Source organism: Tachypleus tridentatus, chromosome 8 (assembly GCF_004210375.1).
Source record: "Tachypleus tridentatus isolate NWPU-2018 chromosome 8, ASM421037v1, whole genome shotgun sequence".
NCBI lineage: Eukaryota > Metazoa > Arthropoda > Merostomata > Xiphosura > Limulidae > Tachypleus > Tachypleus tridentatus.
This window is the reverse complement of record NC_134832.1, coordinates 57,629,802-57,646,137: the sequence shown is the minus strand read 5'-3', so window position 1 is coordinate 57,646,137 and position 16,336 is coordinate 57,629,802. Positions and strand designations below refer to the sequence as shown.

General features: G+C 35.6%; 1 protein-coding gene across 1 annotated transcript in view; it reads left to right on the top strand.

Moving 5' to 3' along the window:
• LOC143222443 (sodium/potassium/calcium exchanger Nckx30C-like) overlaps positions 1 to 16,336 on the top strand; it is a 345,661-nt gene that overhangs the window by 316,489 nt on the left and 12,836 nt on the right. Inside the window, exons 2-4 of the mRNA XM_076448971.1 lie at positions 8,240 to 8,342; positions 9,442 to 9,770; positions 14,062 to 14,253. Coding sequence (XP_076305086.1) covers positions 8,240 to 8,342; positions 9,442 to 9,770; positions 14,062 to 14,253 — 624 coding nt within the window. The remainder of the gene's footprint in view (positions 1 to 8,239; positions 8,343 to 9,441; positions 9,771 to 14,061; positions 14,254 to 16,336) is intronic.

The window sequence follows — 16,336 nt, the reverse complement described above, 5'->3', positions numbered from 1 at the left end:
AGAGTTGTAAGTCCACAGACATACGGCTATGTCACTTGGGATGTGACATTTCGAAATGAGAAATTCAGTAGAAAAGTTTTATCAATCTTTTCAATGACATATCCGTCTCTGTTATTCTTTAGTCGAACTTTAAAATGTTCGTATGAGCATCATTTGAACTTGAAACGCTTCCAAGTTACGCCTTTTTCATGTCGGAAATTTAAAACTTTCTTTGAAGCGAATAATTTAAAAGATATTTTTCTGATCACTTTCAAATACAGGCTCGTAATTGAAGGATAAATACTCACTCAGGCATTCAGAGGTCACATTCAGGAGAAAGGGGAGGCAAATAAACGACTCCAAATTGACGCCCTCTGGACAAGAGATTTTTGAGAAAACCAAAAACAAAAAATAAGAAAACTAAGCTCTCGTGGTTCACTTCGAGAATTCAACTGATAATTCTTTAGAAATATTGATATGTTCCTATTAAAGTTATTCAAGCTATAATCTCAAACAATTGTAAGCAAAAAAAAACAACAACCAGACACATAAATTTTAAATCACTCATAGAAATATAACGAAAGTAGAAAGATTTTATTATTACGTAAACTAGGAGAGTAAATCAGTTCGAAACCCGTTTCTACCTTTTCAGATAAAAAAATATTTGAAAAAAAGTTAAAACTACATTGATTATTTAATAAAAACATCTGCCATGGGCCATGTGGTTAGGGCGTTCGACTCGTAATCTGTGGATCGTGGGTTCGAATCGCCGTCAACCAAAAATGCCCATCCTTTCAACCGTAGTGGCGTTATAATGTTTTGGCCAATCCCATTCTTCGTTGATAAAAGAGTACCTCAAGAGTTGGCTGTGAGTTGTAATGACTAAATGCCTTCCTACTAGTCTTACTCTGCTAAATTAGGAACGGCGCAGATATTCCTTTTGTAGCTCTTGTTGCTCAACATTCAAAAACGAAAAATTGAATAGAATGCGTTGTATTGCGAGGGATAACGGATACTTTCTCGAATACAGTTTCACTTTGGAAAAGCAGTGAATTGCAAACTTAAGAGTTTAACAATATTAGCGTAAGCCTAACATGACACCCTTTCATGTTAGAATCAGCATTTTACGCTTTTAAATAAAAAAAAAACATGAATTTACAGACAATATTTAATAATATTTCCTGAGTTGAGCTGCATGTATTAATAACAATGGGTGTTGGCATAGTTTTTCCATGTTTTTCCTATTATTAAACATACATGAAACGTCAAAAAAAAACTTATTCTGAATGAAATGCATATAAAACTAAAGTACTTAGAATTCAATAGACAACTGAAGACCAAGCACTATGAACATATAATGGATGTTATAAAACATAAAGCTTAGGATGAGGTCACATACAAAGCAAGAAGACCTCAGGAGACGAAACTACTGGTAACGCCCTTTAATCGATTATTGTTAAAGGTTTCGTTCTATTTCTCATTGATTACATTTGTTATACTCATAAGAGGCAAAAAGTACCAAACCTAGCATTTCCCTCTACGACAATATAAATTAATGATTATGTGTTGCTTGCTTTAAAGTCCCCCTATAGTACAGCGGTAAGTTTACGGATTTACAAGGTTAAAATCAGGAGTTCGATTCCCCTCGGTGGGCTCAGCAGATAGCCTAAAAGAAAACACACATACATCCTTGCTTTAACAATATTTGAGTTTGTTTTTTGGGCACAATTTTCAGGGTTGAGAAAAGAACAAATAATCCCTGGATTTAAGTTCTGAGCCATCTTTCATTACGTTAGGTCTTTACATCAGAAATCTCTGAGGTAAGTACTCTGTGTTAAGTACTCGGTATAGAAACGTAATTTTAAAATTTCCATGATGTCTTATGGCTATCTCTAAAATCATTTTATTTATCTTTATACCACTATGACACGATAAGTAGAATAATAATTTTTTTCTACCTTATAAATTTAACTGTACAATCCAGTAAAAGAATTAGAACTGCTCAAAGTGAAGCATACTTTTTTGAAGTTTGCTCGGCATGGCCAGGTGGGTTAAGGCGTTCGACTCGTAATCTGAGGGTAGCAGGTTCGAATCCCCGTTGCACCAAACATGCTTGCCCTTTCAGCCATGGGGGCTTTATAATGTTACGGTCAATCTCACTATTCGTTGGTAAAAGAGTAGCTGAAGAGATTGGCGGTGAGTGGTGATGACTAGCTGCCTTCCCTCTAGTCTTACACTGCAAAATTAGATACGGCTAGCGCAGATAACCTTCATGTAGCTTTGCGCAGAATCCAAAACAAACCAAACTATTTTACATCTAAACTGACTTGTTGGAAGAAATATTGAACATTTGGAACAACATTTCACAATCGATTAGTTGTAGAATGTTCAATTTAACCCGAGTTTAATCAAATGTTTCCAAATATAAGGACATATGTACTAAAGTGAATTTATTAAAAAAACACATTTCTTATGCCCTAATACCCAAATACCCTTTTCATGCTTGTTTTTGTTTGTTTGTTTGTTTTTGAATTTCGTACAAAGCTACTCGAGGGCTATCTGTGCTAGCCGTCCCTAATTTAGCAGTGTAAGACTAGAGGGAAGGCAGCCAGTCGTCACCACCCACCGCCAACTCTTGGGCTACTATTTTACCAACGAATAATGGGATTGACCGTCACATTATAACGCCCCCATGGCTGAAAGGGCGAGCAGGTTTGGCGCGACGGGGATTCGAATCCAAGACCCTCAGATTACGCGTCGCACGCCTTAACGCACTTGGCCATGACTGGCCCCCTTTTCATGCACCCTGTTGTAAATGTTATTAAACATTGCATGTTCATTTTCGCAGTTCGAAACAAAGTTTTCGCTGTGGTAATTGCAGCACTAATAATGTTGATACTTTTGCACGCGTTATTAAAAATCTTTTTTGAAAGATACTTTTAGCGCTAAGTCGATTTTTTTTCAGAAGTAAATTTAAGAATACTTTAAATTCGATTAATGCGTAATGTTGTCGTGTCGTTAGAGTACGTAATGTCGTCACTATAAAACCTCCTAAAGAAAGAAATTTTCTCAACCCAAACCAGCCGTTTTTACATAAATATTTTTCTCTACAAGTGGGTTTTCTCTTCATTACTGATTATTTAAATTTATGATTTAAAAGTGGTTAGTTAAATGCATCATTCTTTGATGTATCAATCAAGTATATGCGCTAACAGCTACGTCATAAAACCTTAAGGTTTAGGCATAACTATCTTTATTTTACAGTTCCCCACTGGAGCTGTGGTAAGTTTACTGATTTACAACGCTAAAACATGGGGTTCAATTCCCTTCGTTAAATACAACAGACAGCCCAATGTTGCTTTGTTATAAGAAAACAAAGAAACAAACAATTTACAACTGCTGAGCGGAAATAAGGCAATTAAAAATCAGCACCTGCCGCCTATTCGGCTAAACGTTACTGAATATCAGAATGTAGTGCCATATTTATAAAGTTATCACTGTTCAAACTGCGAAGTGTTTCTTTTGTTATATCAGGTATGGAACCTTGGACCTTCAAATCCAGAGTCCAACACTCATCTCTTTGTGAGAAAAAAGAAAAAAATATGTTTAAATTAATAATTTATTTGTATTTTTACAATGGCCCGGCATGGCCGAGCGCGTTAGGCGTGCGACTCGTAATCCGAGGGTTGCGGGTTCGCATCCCAGTCGCGCTACACATACTCGCCTTTTCAGCCGTGGGGGCGTTATAATGTGACGGTCAATCCCACTATTCGTCGGTAAAAGAGTAGCCAAAGACTTGGCGGTGGGTGGTGATGACTAGCTGCCTACCCTATAGTCTTACACAGCAAAATTAGGGACGGCTTAGGTTTCTCCTCCTGCTTGGGGGTTGTGCGGTAGGCTAACAATCTACTCACTTCAAAAACCAGCCTGTTAATGAATCCGCAAGCGATTGCGTCCCTGTGTTCCTTCATGGAATTGAGAGGCATTATAATATAATAATAATTTTTACAATCCACTACAATATTTATTATGTGTGTGTGTGTATATATACAGTATTGGAGATAATTATTGACACGTGCACGCAATACACGTAAATAACTAATAATAATTATTTATTACAGAATATACAAAAGGAAACTGAGTAAGCTGAACAATACACCAATGTTTTATAATTTCTTTAAGTTGAGAAGTCCCACTTATTTTCATACAACAATAAGTTTACAATTTCATGATTATGGAATATTGTTCCAAGTGCTTTGTATTTCTCCCAACAATTCAGCCGAGTTCTTTGGTTGCTTTTAGACATATTCTGTTTCTCTATAAGCCCATAAAGCCTTTATCGTATCCATATCAGTCCGTTTCTAATATGACGGCTCCGATGTTCTATTGGGATCTCTTTTTTTTTTAAGGTATCGTTTCATCGAATTTGTGCGTGCTTGGACAACAGTTTTGCTGAAAGATCAATCACTTCCTGTTCCTGTGTTGGTGCACCCATCATATTTTACTGTAAAATTTGGATTCACCTCGAAAGAGCACCTTGGTGGTTCATCCAGAATTGAACATCCCACTGTTTAAGTCCATATCCTAATGCCCATTTCAGCCTTTTGGTTTGGATAAAATGGAACAAAACAAATAATATTGGCACTTTGCACCAATTTTATTTATTGCTTCGATAATTGGGAAGGTGGTCAGTGGTGCTTGACACGTTAGCTGAGAGTCGTGGGTTCGAATCACCGTCCCACCGAAACATGCCCGCCCTTTCAGCCGTGAGGACATTATAATGTCACAGTCAATCCCACTATTCAATGATAAAAGAGTTGGCGGTAACTCTTTAGGGACAGCTAGCGCAGATAGCCTTCGTGTAGCTAAGGCAAAATTATGAACAAACAAACAAACTTTCAATTATTGTTTACAATATTGATGCACAAAAATGGTCTATATCATTGAATCGAAAGAATGTAGTTGTGTTCACTGATCTTGTTAGAATGTAGTTGTGTTCACTGATCTTGTTAGAATGTAGTTCTGTTCATTGATCTTGTTAGAATGTAGTTGTGTTCATGTAGTTCTGGTCACTGTTCTTGTTAGAATGTTGTTTTGTTTACTGATCTTGTTAGAATGTAGTTGTGTTCACTGATCTTGTTAGAATGTAGTTGTGTTCACTGATCTTGTTAGAATGTAGTTGTGTTCACTGATCTTGTTGGAATGTAGTTCTGTTCATTGATCTTGTTAGAATGTAGTTGTGTTCACTGATCTTGTTAGAATGTAGTTGTGTTCATTGATCTTGTTAGAATGTAGTTGTGTTTATTGATCTTGTTAGAATGTAGTTGTGTTCACTGTTCTTGTTAGAATGTAGTTTTGTTCACTGTTCTTGTTAGAATGTAGTTGTGTTCACTGTTCTTGTTAAAATGTAGTTGTGTTCACTGATCTTGTTAGAATGTAGTTGTGTTTACTGATCTTGTTAGAATGTAGTTCTGTTCACTGTTCTTGTTAGAATGTAGTTGTGTTCACTGATCTTGTTAGAATGTAGTTGTGTTCACTGATCTTGTTAGAATGTAGTTGTGTTCATTGATCTTGTTAGAATGTAGTTGTGTTCACTGACCTTGTTAGAATGTAGTTGTGTTCATTGATCTTGTTAGAATGTAGTTGTGTTCATTGATCTTGTTAGAATGTAGTTGTGTTCATTGATCTTGTTAGAATGTAGTTGTGTTCACTGTTCTTGTTAGAATGTAGTTGTGTTCACTGATCTTGTTAGAATGTAGTTGTGTTCACTGTTCTTGTTAGAATGTAGTTGTGTCCATTGATCTTGTTAGAATGTAGTTGTGTTCACTGATCTTGTTAGAATGTAGTTGTGTTCACTGTTCTTGTTAGAATGTAGTTGTGTTCATTGATCTTGTTAAAATGTAGTTGTGTTTACTGATCTTGTTAGAATGTAGTTCTGTTCACTGTTCTTGTTAGAATGTAGTTTTGTTCACTGATCTTGTTAGAATGTAGTTGTGTTCACTGTTCTTGTTAGAATGTAGTTCTGTTCACTGTTCTTGTTAGAATGTAGTTGTGTCCATTGATCTTGTTAGAATGTAGTTGTGTTTACTGATCTTGTTAGAATATAGTTTTGTTCATTGATCTTGTTAGAATGTAGTTCTGTTCACTGTTCTTGTTAGAATGTAGTTGTGTTTACTGATCTTGTTTGTTTCTAGTTTTATTTAATTTGTATTTTCAACTGACATATCACTTTCATTATTAGAAGATCAGCTTTGTATTGGTCAGCAGGCTGGATCTTATCTGGAGCTTTTAGTGCTGGGCTATATGTCTGAAGGTTTAACGTTCCCCACACTATATGACAAACAATACACTTTGCACTTTAAGTTGTAATAAATGAAGGAAACTTTAGATATTCAGTAAAGAGTAGTTGAATTCCCTTCTTCTGCTCAGCAGTTGTATGTTGGGAATAGCTATGTTTAAACCCTAAGATTCTGTGATCCAACTGAAAGCGTATATGTTTCATAGCTTGTCCTTTAATTCGAAAATACCAAATATTTAGTATTAATAAGTAATTAGTGTCTAATATTTTTAACACTTGCCAAGGAATTGGTGAAAACGCAGTTACCATTTTGAGTAATTTGTTAATCATATAAGCTTTTAAAAATACGGCGTAATCGAAGAGTAACTGATGTAACCCTTACAATTAATTCCGTTTCAATGACTTTGACATTTTAATTGCATGTAATAATAACTTCGATTTAAAGTTTGTGCTAAGTATAAATCATTAGTTTCGTTTTGGAAACTGCTGCTCATCACGAAATCATATACTGCTATATACCATATATTCTCGACACAGCAGAAAAATAACCAACATTTGGCAAAACCTGGTAACAAAATATGACATTCCAGTTAATAGCAAATTTATTCAAAACCAGGCACAAAACTAAGGTCTATACTATGTAAAAAACTACACTGACAAACACAACACCAACATTATTTATAAAATACAATGTGATATCTGCCACGACTTCTATATTGGAGAAACAAGTAAAAAATGGAAACCAGATTCAAAGAACACAAAAAGTCACCTTCACACGTTTTCGAACACTGCAAATCAAATAAACACAGCATAACCATAGAAAACACTCAAATACTAAATAAAGAAACAAACGCAAATAAACGCAAAATTAAAGAAACCTTACTTATACAACAACTCAAGCCTAAAATAAACCAATACAAAGGAACACCTTTATACCTACATTAATAAATATAATCAAACATCTAAGCACGCCCTCTACATTCCTTCACTTAATTACACAACTGCCTTCAAACATGTGGTCAGCTATCGGTCAGTTACCCCTTTCTTTCTTTGTGAACCTGACAATGACCGAAAAATGTCGAAACGTTGTTCGCTCCTCTACGTAAAAATTTTCTCAACTCAAAACGAGCCGTTTTTACATACATATTGATGCTCATCTGTAAAAATAAAATAAGAGTTTCCTGAACATTATAAACATCTTAAGTTATGAAAATAAAATTATGACAAAAAATGGTTTATGCGCGCTGAGTATCGACCTTCCAACTGCTAGGTTATAATCGTTGGAGTTTACCATTAAACCATTACGTATCCCCCAGTGTTGCAGTGGTATGTCTGTGGATTTATACTTCTAGAATCCGGGTTTAGATACACATGGTGGGCAGAGCGCAGGTAGTTAATTGCGTAGCTTTGTGCTTAGCTACAAACGAACGAAATACTACGTAGAAAGTCTAAGTTTGATAATTAAAATAAAAAATAATAATAAATCCTAAGTTTTGGAAAATTTTATTGTTTTTAAATTTACTCTGATAAATGTAGTTTCGGTTTGTTTGTTTTTTTAATTTCGCGCAAAGCTACATGAGGGCTATCTGCGCTAGCCGTCTGTAATTTAGCAGTGTAAGACTAGAGGGAAGGCAGTTAGTCATCACCACCCACCGCCAACTCTTGGGCTTCTCTTTCACCAACGAATAGTGGGATTGACCGTCACATTATAACGCCCCAACGGCTGAAAGGGTGAGCATGCTTGGTGCGACCGCAATTCGAACTCGTAACCCTCAGATTACGAGTTAAACGCCTTAACCCACCTGACCATAGCGGGAAGAGTTTTGGTACTTTAACTGAATGAGCCATTCAATTAATGTAATTCACTCAAAGAACCAGTAACATTTCTTTTTCTACCTGCAATATCTCAAAACTTTTGATGAGGTCTATGAGTTTAGGTTCAATATTTTCTTTGTCTTTTAGCTGGGAAGAAGACGAGTGAGTCGACCTATTCTTCATGCCGGCAGCAAATTTCGCCAAGGTCTACTACAGTTAATGATACATTCTATTGACCCCCTGCACGACGGTAAGTGGATAACGTAGAAAGTTGTAGAAGGTATTTGACAATGTCTAATAAATAAATAAGTAAACAACTATTCGCACGAATAGATATATTTGTGCATATGCAAAAGACTAGAGAATTGTTGCTCGCCCCAAGTCACTTGGGGCTAAGTGGCTCAGCGACAAGCTCGTGACGCTAATAAGCAGGTTTAGGATACCAGGGGTGCGTTCAGCACAGAAAACTTATTGTGGAGGTTTGCGCTTAACTACAAACAAACAGACTTACGAGCTGAAGATGACCTAGGAAGGTCGAAACGTTGTTCTCTCCTTTATCAATAAAAGTGTTAATGCCCATAACAGCCGTTCTGAGATACAATTTTATTTCAAGTGGGTTTCTCATAATCAAGAATTGCAGTAATATTTATCTTTGTTACTTTTACATCAAACTTACATCAATTGTGAAGAATAGATGTAACTCGCCTCCTTTTATTAACATAGAAAAAGTTTTATCAATAACTTACGATAAATCATGTTAAATCAGAGCAATATTAACTGTAATTATTTATATATATTTAATAAAATTTGTTATTGGTCTTTTTTATTGTGGGTATGTTTGATAAAGGACTTGGAACATAAACTAAGTCCAGGCTCTCCCATTTAATGATTTATTTTCACAATATTAATTACGGTTAATATATTACTTCAATTAGATGCGTAATATAAGTGAAATATAAAGAATTTTCATGTTCGCGTACCGTCGATCGTAAATACATATATTTAAGTTTTTATTTTATTTTTATTTCACGAAAATTACTTTTTATTCAGTGACTTTTGTTTTCTTCGTTTCTGAAAGTTTATTTGAAGTGTTTAATTTTATCTGAAGCAAAAAGAGTCGGTAGAATAAATTTTTTTTGTAGTGTGTGTGTTTTTCTTATAGCAAAGCCACAAAGGGCTATCTGCTCAGCGAACCGAAGGGAATTGAACCCCTGATTTTAGCGTTGTAAATCCGGAGACATACCGCTGTACTAGCGGGGAGCTAAATTTTTATAGTTACCCAGAATAATTCTTGTTGATTAGTATTGTAATATGTCACCAACTTTAAAGTGTTACAATTTATTTAATAGGAAAATTAGACGAGGAAGCGCCCCAGCTTCACGCCATAGCGTCGTTGCGTGTTCTATTGGAAGCAACGAAACCACGATATACAGGAAATTCGAACGGTGGTATTGTAACTCATGGGACTCCATCTGGTGGTAACCTTTGCTCAGCATGCGCTACCTGTCCGACCTGCGTAGCCTACGCCAATTGTTCTTCGACAAAGGTCCATCCTGTAACGTTGACAGTTTCTTCAACAGACGTCCATAATTATGTGACCACAGTTGACACAGGAATCTCTTCTGTAGACGAAACTGATCTCTGTGAACAAAGCAAAGAATCTCAAAGTAACAGACAGGTATGATTGGTTTGATTTGAATTTCGCGCAAAGCTACACGAGTGTTATCTGCGCTAGCCGTTCCTAGTTTTTCAGTGTAAGACAAGAGGGAAGGCAGCTAGTCATCACCCCTACCGCCACTTCTTGGGCTACGCTTTTACCAACGAATAGTAGGATTGACCGTCACATTATAATGCCACCACGACTGAAAGGGGGGAGCGTGTTTAGTGTGTGACAGGTATAAAGACATAACAGAAGTAACTCAAATGAACTTTTTTCAAAAATTAATTTCCAATTCGTAGAACAAATGCGATAAAGTTAATTGCTCTGTTTTAAGCTTAACCGCAAAATTGCACTGTGTCCATTGCAGGAATCGAACTCTGAACTTTAAAGTCTTAAGTCCTTAAGTTTATCTCTAAGACACTGGGACTAAATCACTGGAAGTGAAAAATAAACATTATAAAACTTCATTTAGTAGTTTATCTTACATTAAAAAACATACAACAAAATTAATCAAGTGGAAACAGCAGTAGTTTGAAAACGTTCATATAATAATACATAACCAATCATACGTTGTGAAGCATATTATTACAGAGAAATTTGTACTTTTAATTTTCGAAAAATTAATTAATGCAAGAACAGTATATCTATAAATTACAAAGTTTGATTCGTATAGTTTCTTGTATAGTCAGTTAAAATTCGATGTTTTTTTTTTTTGTGTTTTGTTTTCCAAAAGCTCTACTTATGTAACTTAGGTTTTAACAAGCTATTTATAGATATTACAAGTTCTATTATAGCTCCACGAGTCTGATGAGTCTGCATTAAGCTTACGGGTTCACAACACTAAAATATACAAGGTTCTATTTCCCACAGTAGACTGATAGATAGCCCATTGTGTAGCTTTGCACTAAAATGACAACAATAAAACCTGGGAGCTGAAATTTTGGCGGCATATTTTACACTTTAGTTCTGCAATATTACGTTTCAAAAACCCCCGTATGAAATACCATCTGATATTTTATGCTAAATACAAACCTTATTTTAAATGTTATCTTAAAAAGCACCGGAATGAATAAAAATTTTTGCTACCGATTGAGTTTCTTTTAGCCTACCTGGCAACGAATAATTGAAATGGCAGTTTTGTAGCCTGGAATGGGGATAATAAATTGATAAGGTTTCTTAAAGATTTATCAATATTGTAGTAGAGATGGCGCCACTATGAGTAATATTCCAGAAAAATAGTTTAAAAAAATGGTTGTGACAAGAAGAATAGACGAATAAACACCATGTAAAATACACGACGTCGCTTGGCTCTCATATGGAGCTATTGATTTCATAAGCCAGTAGTGAAACCTTATAAAAACTAACACCACTCCCACACCAGCTGGTCGTTTCGAAATCCCCACAAACCGAAGACGAACTTAACCTCTTAGGCCTAAGACTGGTAGCAACGAACAAAGAATTACTTGTTTATCACCCTAATTACAAAGAGAAAAATCGAGTGTGTTCCGGGTTTTCTACCCTATAATAATTACTGTTGCTCGCTTTGCAAATTTATAACTAAGCCCTCATGGATTTGTCTCGGATAATAATTATTAATATTAGAAAATATTATTCAGAATGTAAACAGTTATATTCACACTATGTTTTTTTTAACAAATTTATATTTAACTGAAGAATAAATATAAATATTACAAAATTAATTTTCGTCATTTTTTTTAGATTTACCAGACTTCGTCTGAAAATTATAAAACAAATGACACGAGTGTAAACAGTGCTAATGACCTATGTACTTATGTATTATTCTAGTTTCTTAATTTTAACTGCGAATACGAATTTTACGTTGTAGTTAGCAGTGAAAAAAGTTCGTTTGTTTTGAACTTCGCGCAAAGTTACTTGAGGGCTATCTGCGCTAGCCGTCCCTAGTTTAGCAGTGTAAGACTAGAGGGACGAGGGCTATCTGCGCCAGCCCTCCCTAGTTTAGCAGTGTAAGACTAGAGGGAAGGCAGCTAGCTAATCATCACCACCAACCGCTAACTCTTGGGCTATTTTGTTACTAACGAATAGTGGGATTGACCGTAACTTATAACGCCCCCACGGCTGAAAGGGCGAACATGTTTGGGGCGAGTGAGATTCGAACCAGCGACCCTCAGATTACGAGTCGAGTGCCTTAACCACCTGGACATGTCGGGCTCTAGGCTTTGGATCTGGAGAACCAGGTTAGAACCAGTGCGATGCTACAAAATTATTATTTGCACTTTAAAATGTAGGTGCGACATAAGCGTGAGTGTCAGTTCCTTACAGTAGATATCTGGTGGTATGATGCTGTTGACTGACGACCTTTTCTCCGGTCAATAATTCAAAACAAGGGTCAGCGGCAGACGTCCTTTAGTACCCTTGTCATAAATGTGAATTATCAATTTTGTTTTAGTTTTTGCTTTCAAGATTAGAGATTAAGACGAGTTCGTGAAGAAGGGCTGTTCTCCGTATTCTCTCTGAAAGGTTTTTTTTGCAGTTTTGCTGAATGATAAAGTATATATATATATATTGGGTTATATGGTTTAAAGACGACATGTTTAATATGTACGTTTACGTATATTGTTTTTTAAAACACTTCTTCGTGTTAAATATTTTATTTGTTAAGTGACTCAGACAGCTATATGAGGGACATTCTGTGCTCCTCCATTCGGGGTATAAAGACCCGATTTTTAGTGTCACAAACCCTTAAATATTCAGCCTAGTCAGCAAGAGGCCATCCCTTCAGACAAAATATACTAAAACAAAAAAAGTAATTAAAACACGATAAATTTATATATGATAGAACGTATTACAACTAAATATACATTAATGAAATACTTTACATTAAAATCCACAAAAATATATCATAGTGAATTCATAGACTTTCATCTCTCGTCTTTTTACTTCATAATCGGAATTCAGCTCACTTTGTGATGTTACAACTAGAAACAATAAGTTATCATTATTTTTTACCAGCTTATACCTTTAATAAACTAAGCCGAAATAATATTCATACTTTCCTAGTACAGTTTTGTTTTTTTTCTTAACATAGAGAGAAATTATCATCAAACACGCACGTGCACGTGCTTAGCATTGAATCAAATAATCACTGTTAAAGAATCGGGAAATGAAACGTCGTTATTTGAGTCTTTTGAGACCACATGAGTGAAATAAACACACACAAAAATACAGTCTTGCAACAAATTGTTACAGCAGTAAAGACACTTCATGCAGCACGTGTTGGTTTTGTTGTAATTCCTTTTCATAATTAAATGGTGTGTTCGACTTCCAACTTGAGTGGAAGATACTTTTAAAAGTTATGATAGCCATGACACTAAATGTTTTTTCCATGTTATAGCCCTGGTGACAGTAAAGAACTGTGAGGTTAGCCATGACACTTAAGGTTTTTTCCAGGTGTTAAGTATCAGTGTACCGATATCCTGGTGTGAGAAGCCATGACTAGAACTCTATCTTTGTGAGGTTATAATAGCCATGACACTAAATGTTTTTTCCAGGTGTTAAGTATCAGTGTACCGATAACCTGGTGTGAGAAGCCATGACTAGAAATCTATCTTTGTGATAGAGATGGCTAATGCAGAAAGTTCTCGTGTAGCTTTGCGGGAAATTAAAAAAAAAAAAAAAAAGATAAAAATTCATATTTGTATTTACTCTGTATAGGGAAAGTAACACATCGTTATGAAAGAAATTAAATAAGAAAAACATTGTGGTAAGTCACACTTCATGGAATGTGCCAGAATTATGATATAATTTTAGCAACTGTATAATCAAAATTAGTATTTAAATGCAGGTAAAAACATTTTTTCTGAACTCATCGTGAATTATTTAAGTCAAAGCAAATTTCAAAGGTATTAAGGTTGTTAGGTATTCACTGTGTTTAGTGTTCACGACAAAGATTCTTGGTCGGAACTGAAGTCTTCAGAATTTTTAACAAAACAGTTTTTCAAATGAATTATTTCATAAGATTCCATATGTATACATTGCAGACAAAATAAATTAATATCAGCAGAAATTATAGTTGAGAACCATGATAATTAATTTAAGATTTTAATGTCGATTTCGGAAACTCTGAGCTCATTTTACAAACAATTAAAACGCCGTCCTCTTCCGGTTCTTGTTACTATAAAAAATAAATTACGTTTTAGAAAGTCTATCAGTAATACAGTATTCGATCTCTAATAGTTAACCTTTGAACTGAGATATAGATTACAATGAAATACTCCTTTGGTGGTTTTTAGTCTTCAAAGCTTCTAACGCCATCTTATTGTGTTAATAGCTAGACCATATGGTGTCTCTCACGTCTTTGTCCGGCAGTGACTACAACGAAATCACTCAAGATCTGGACCAGATGTCCAGAGAAGCTACAGAGATAAGAGGTGTTGGGAAGACCGAATATAATAGTTCACCCAATAATTTATGTACAATAACTACAGACTCGGGACCATCCGCTGTACTCGAGTTACGTACGGTAGGTCTGGTGTATTTTATTTGTTTGTTTGTATTGAGCCTGCTGTGCCCACCGCCGGAATCAAATTCCGGATTTTAGCGTTGTAAGTGAGTACATTTACTATTGTTTCATAAGACGACATCCAGTAGGTTTGAAAACTATTATTATTATGTACAATATTATTATTATAAATGTAAAATATATATAAACAATAAAACTTCGATTCACCAATTTGAACTGTAGGCGCAATTACTCAAATGTGTTTTGTTGTTTTTTTACGGTTAATGTGTGTTTAGGGTAGGCCTAGTTGTAGATGGAAGATCCTTAGTTTTAGCCTAGGGGATGCTGTTGAACATGCTTAGCGTTTTCAATTACGGACGCGTTATAATATTGAAAGATAATCGCTACGTTTGGTACGATACCACACGTATCTCGGTACAGAAGTTTCACCAACTGTTTGTCACAAAATTTGACAACTTTGACTGTAATTTATTATCTACAGTACTAATATTGTCTTATTTAAATTCTTTCCAGTTTGCAGTGATTTTTAAAAATTTTAGAGATTACATAAAGGACACTTGTTAACTTTTAGACGGAGAAAAGTGTTTTTTTAATCTTAACATAAAAATCGCTTGACACTCGAAGCGGTCACTACTTGAATTCCATGTAATAAACGTCAATATTCAACAGAAATACTCTGTTAGAAATTATGATTTGTTTCTGTACAAAAGTCTTATAATGCTTACTGATAGCTTGCTAGATTTCGTTAAAGTACATTAACCGTATTGCAAGATTCCTAATAAATACCTTATTCGATTAAGAGTAGCCGTGTTAGTGACAGGTGCTGGTGATTGACTGCATTCCCCTTTCGTCAGCAAGTCTAAATTCGGAATGGCTTTGTTTGAACCTTGGGGTATTTGATCTGGTTTGCTGGCTCACGTGTAGCACAAGGTTTGTTTGTTGTTGTTTTTTTTAATTTCGCGCAAAGCTACTCGAGGGCTATCTATCCCTAATTTAGCAGTGTAAGACTAGAGGGAAGGCAACTAGTTATCACCACCCACCGCCAACTCTTGGGCTACTCTTTTACCAACGAAAAGTGGGATTGATCGTCACATTATAACGCCCCCACAACGCGACGAGAATGCGAACCCGCGACCCTCAGATTACGCACGCCTTAATACGCTTGGCCATGCTGGGCCTAAATTAAACGTATTCAAGTTACAGGATTCCCAACGATTTACGTTGTAAATAAAAGACAGAAACTGTTTTCACATAATGTAAACTTTATGTCGTACTTTATGCAACAAAATTATTTTATCTTATTTTCTACGCTGTGCTGCGTAGGTTTTAAACGTTGATTCTGGAAGTTTATCTGTAGATGATTTGCAATCTTTCAGAGAACTAATTATTTTCTTAATTTTAAAAGACATGAAACTTATTAAATTAATTTTATCACAAAAACAATAAATCCGCTGACAAAGTGCTCTCGGAATTAATAATTGCTTACACCATCATAGCAAGGTGTCCACTTACGTTTGTTTGTTTTTTTCTAATTTCGCGAAAGCTACACGAGGGCTATCTGCTTTAGCCGTCCGTAATTTAGTAGTGCAAGACTAAAGGAAAGGCAGTTAGTCATTATTTCCCACCGCCAATTTTTTGGTATACTCTTTTTTTCAATAGTGGGATTGACCATCACATTATAACGCCCTCACAGCTGAAAGGGCGAGCACGATGCGATGGTTCGATGGGGATTCGAACCCGCGATCGTTAGATTATGAGTCGAATGCCCTAACCACCTGGCCATCCTAAGCATGTCTATTTATTTCAAAACTAAAACTCAACATGCTAAAACTTCCCTCTCCAACTGAATTGGGAAGATATCAGTCATGATGAATATTCCCGCCAAACGCTGACTTCGGACAAGGGATCGAATGGCCTGAGCTACTTTGTGAATTTGTTTGTTGTGAATTTCGCGCAAAGCTACTCGAGGGCTATCTGCGCTAGCCGTCCCTAATTTTACAGTGTAAGACCAGAAGGAAGGCAGCTAGTCATCACAACCCACCGCCAACTTTTGGGCTATTATTTTACCAACGAATAGGGGGAT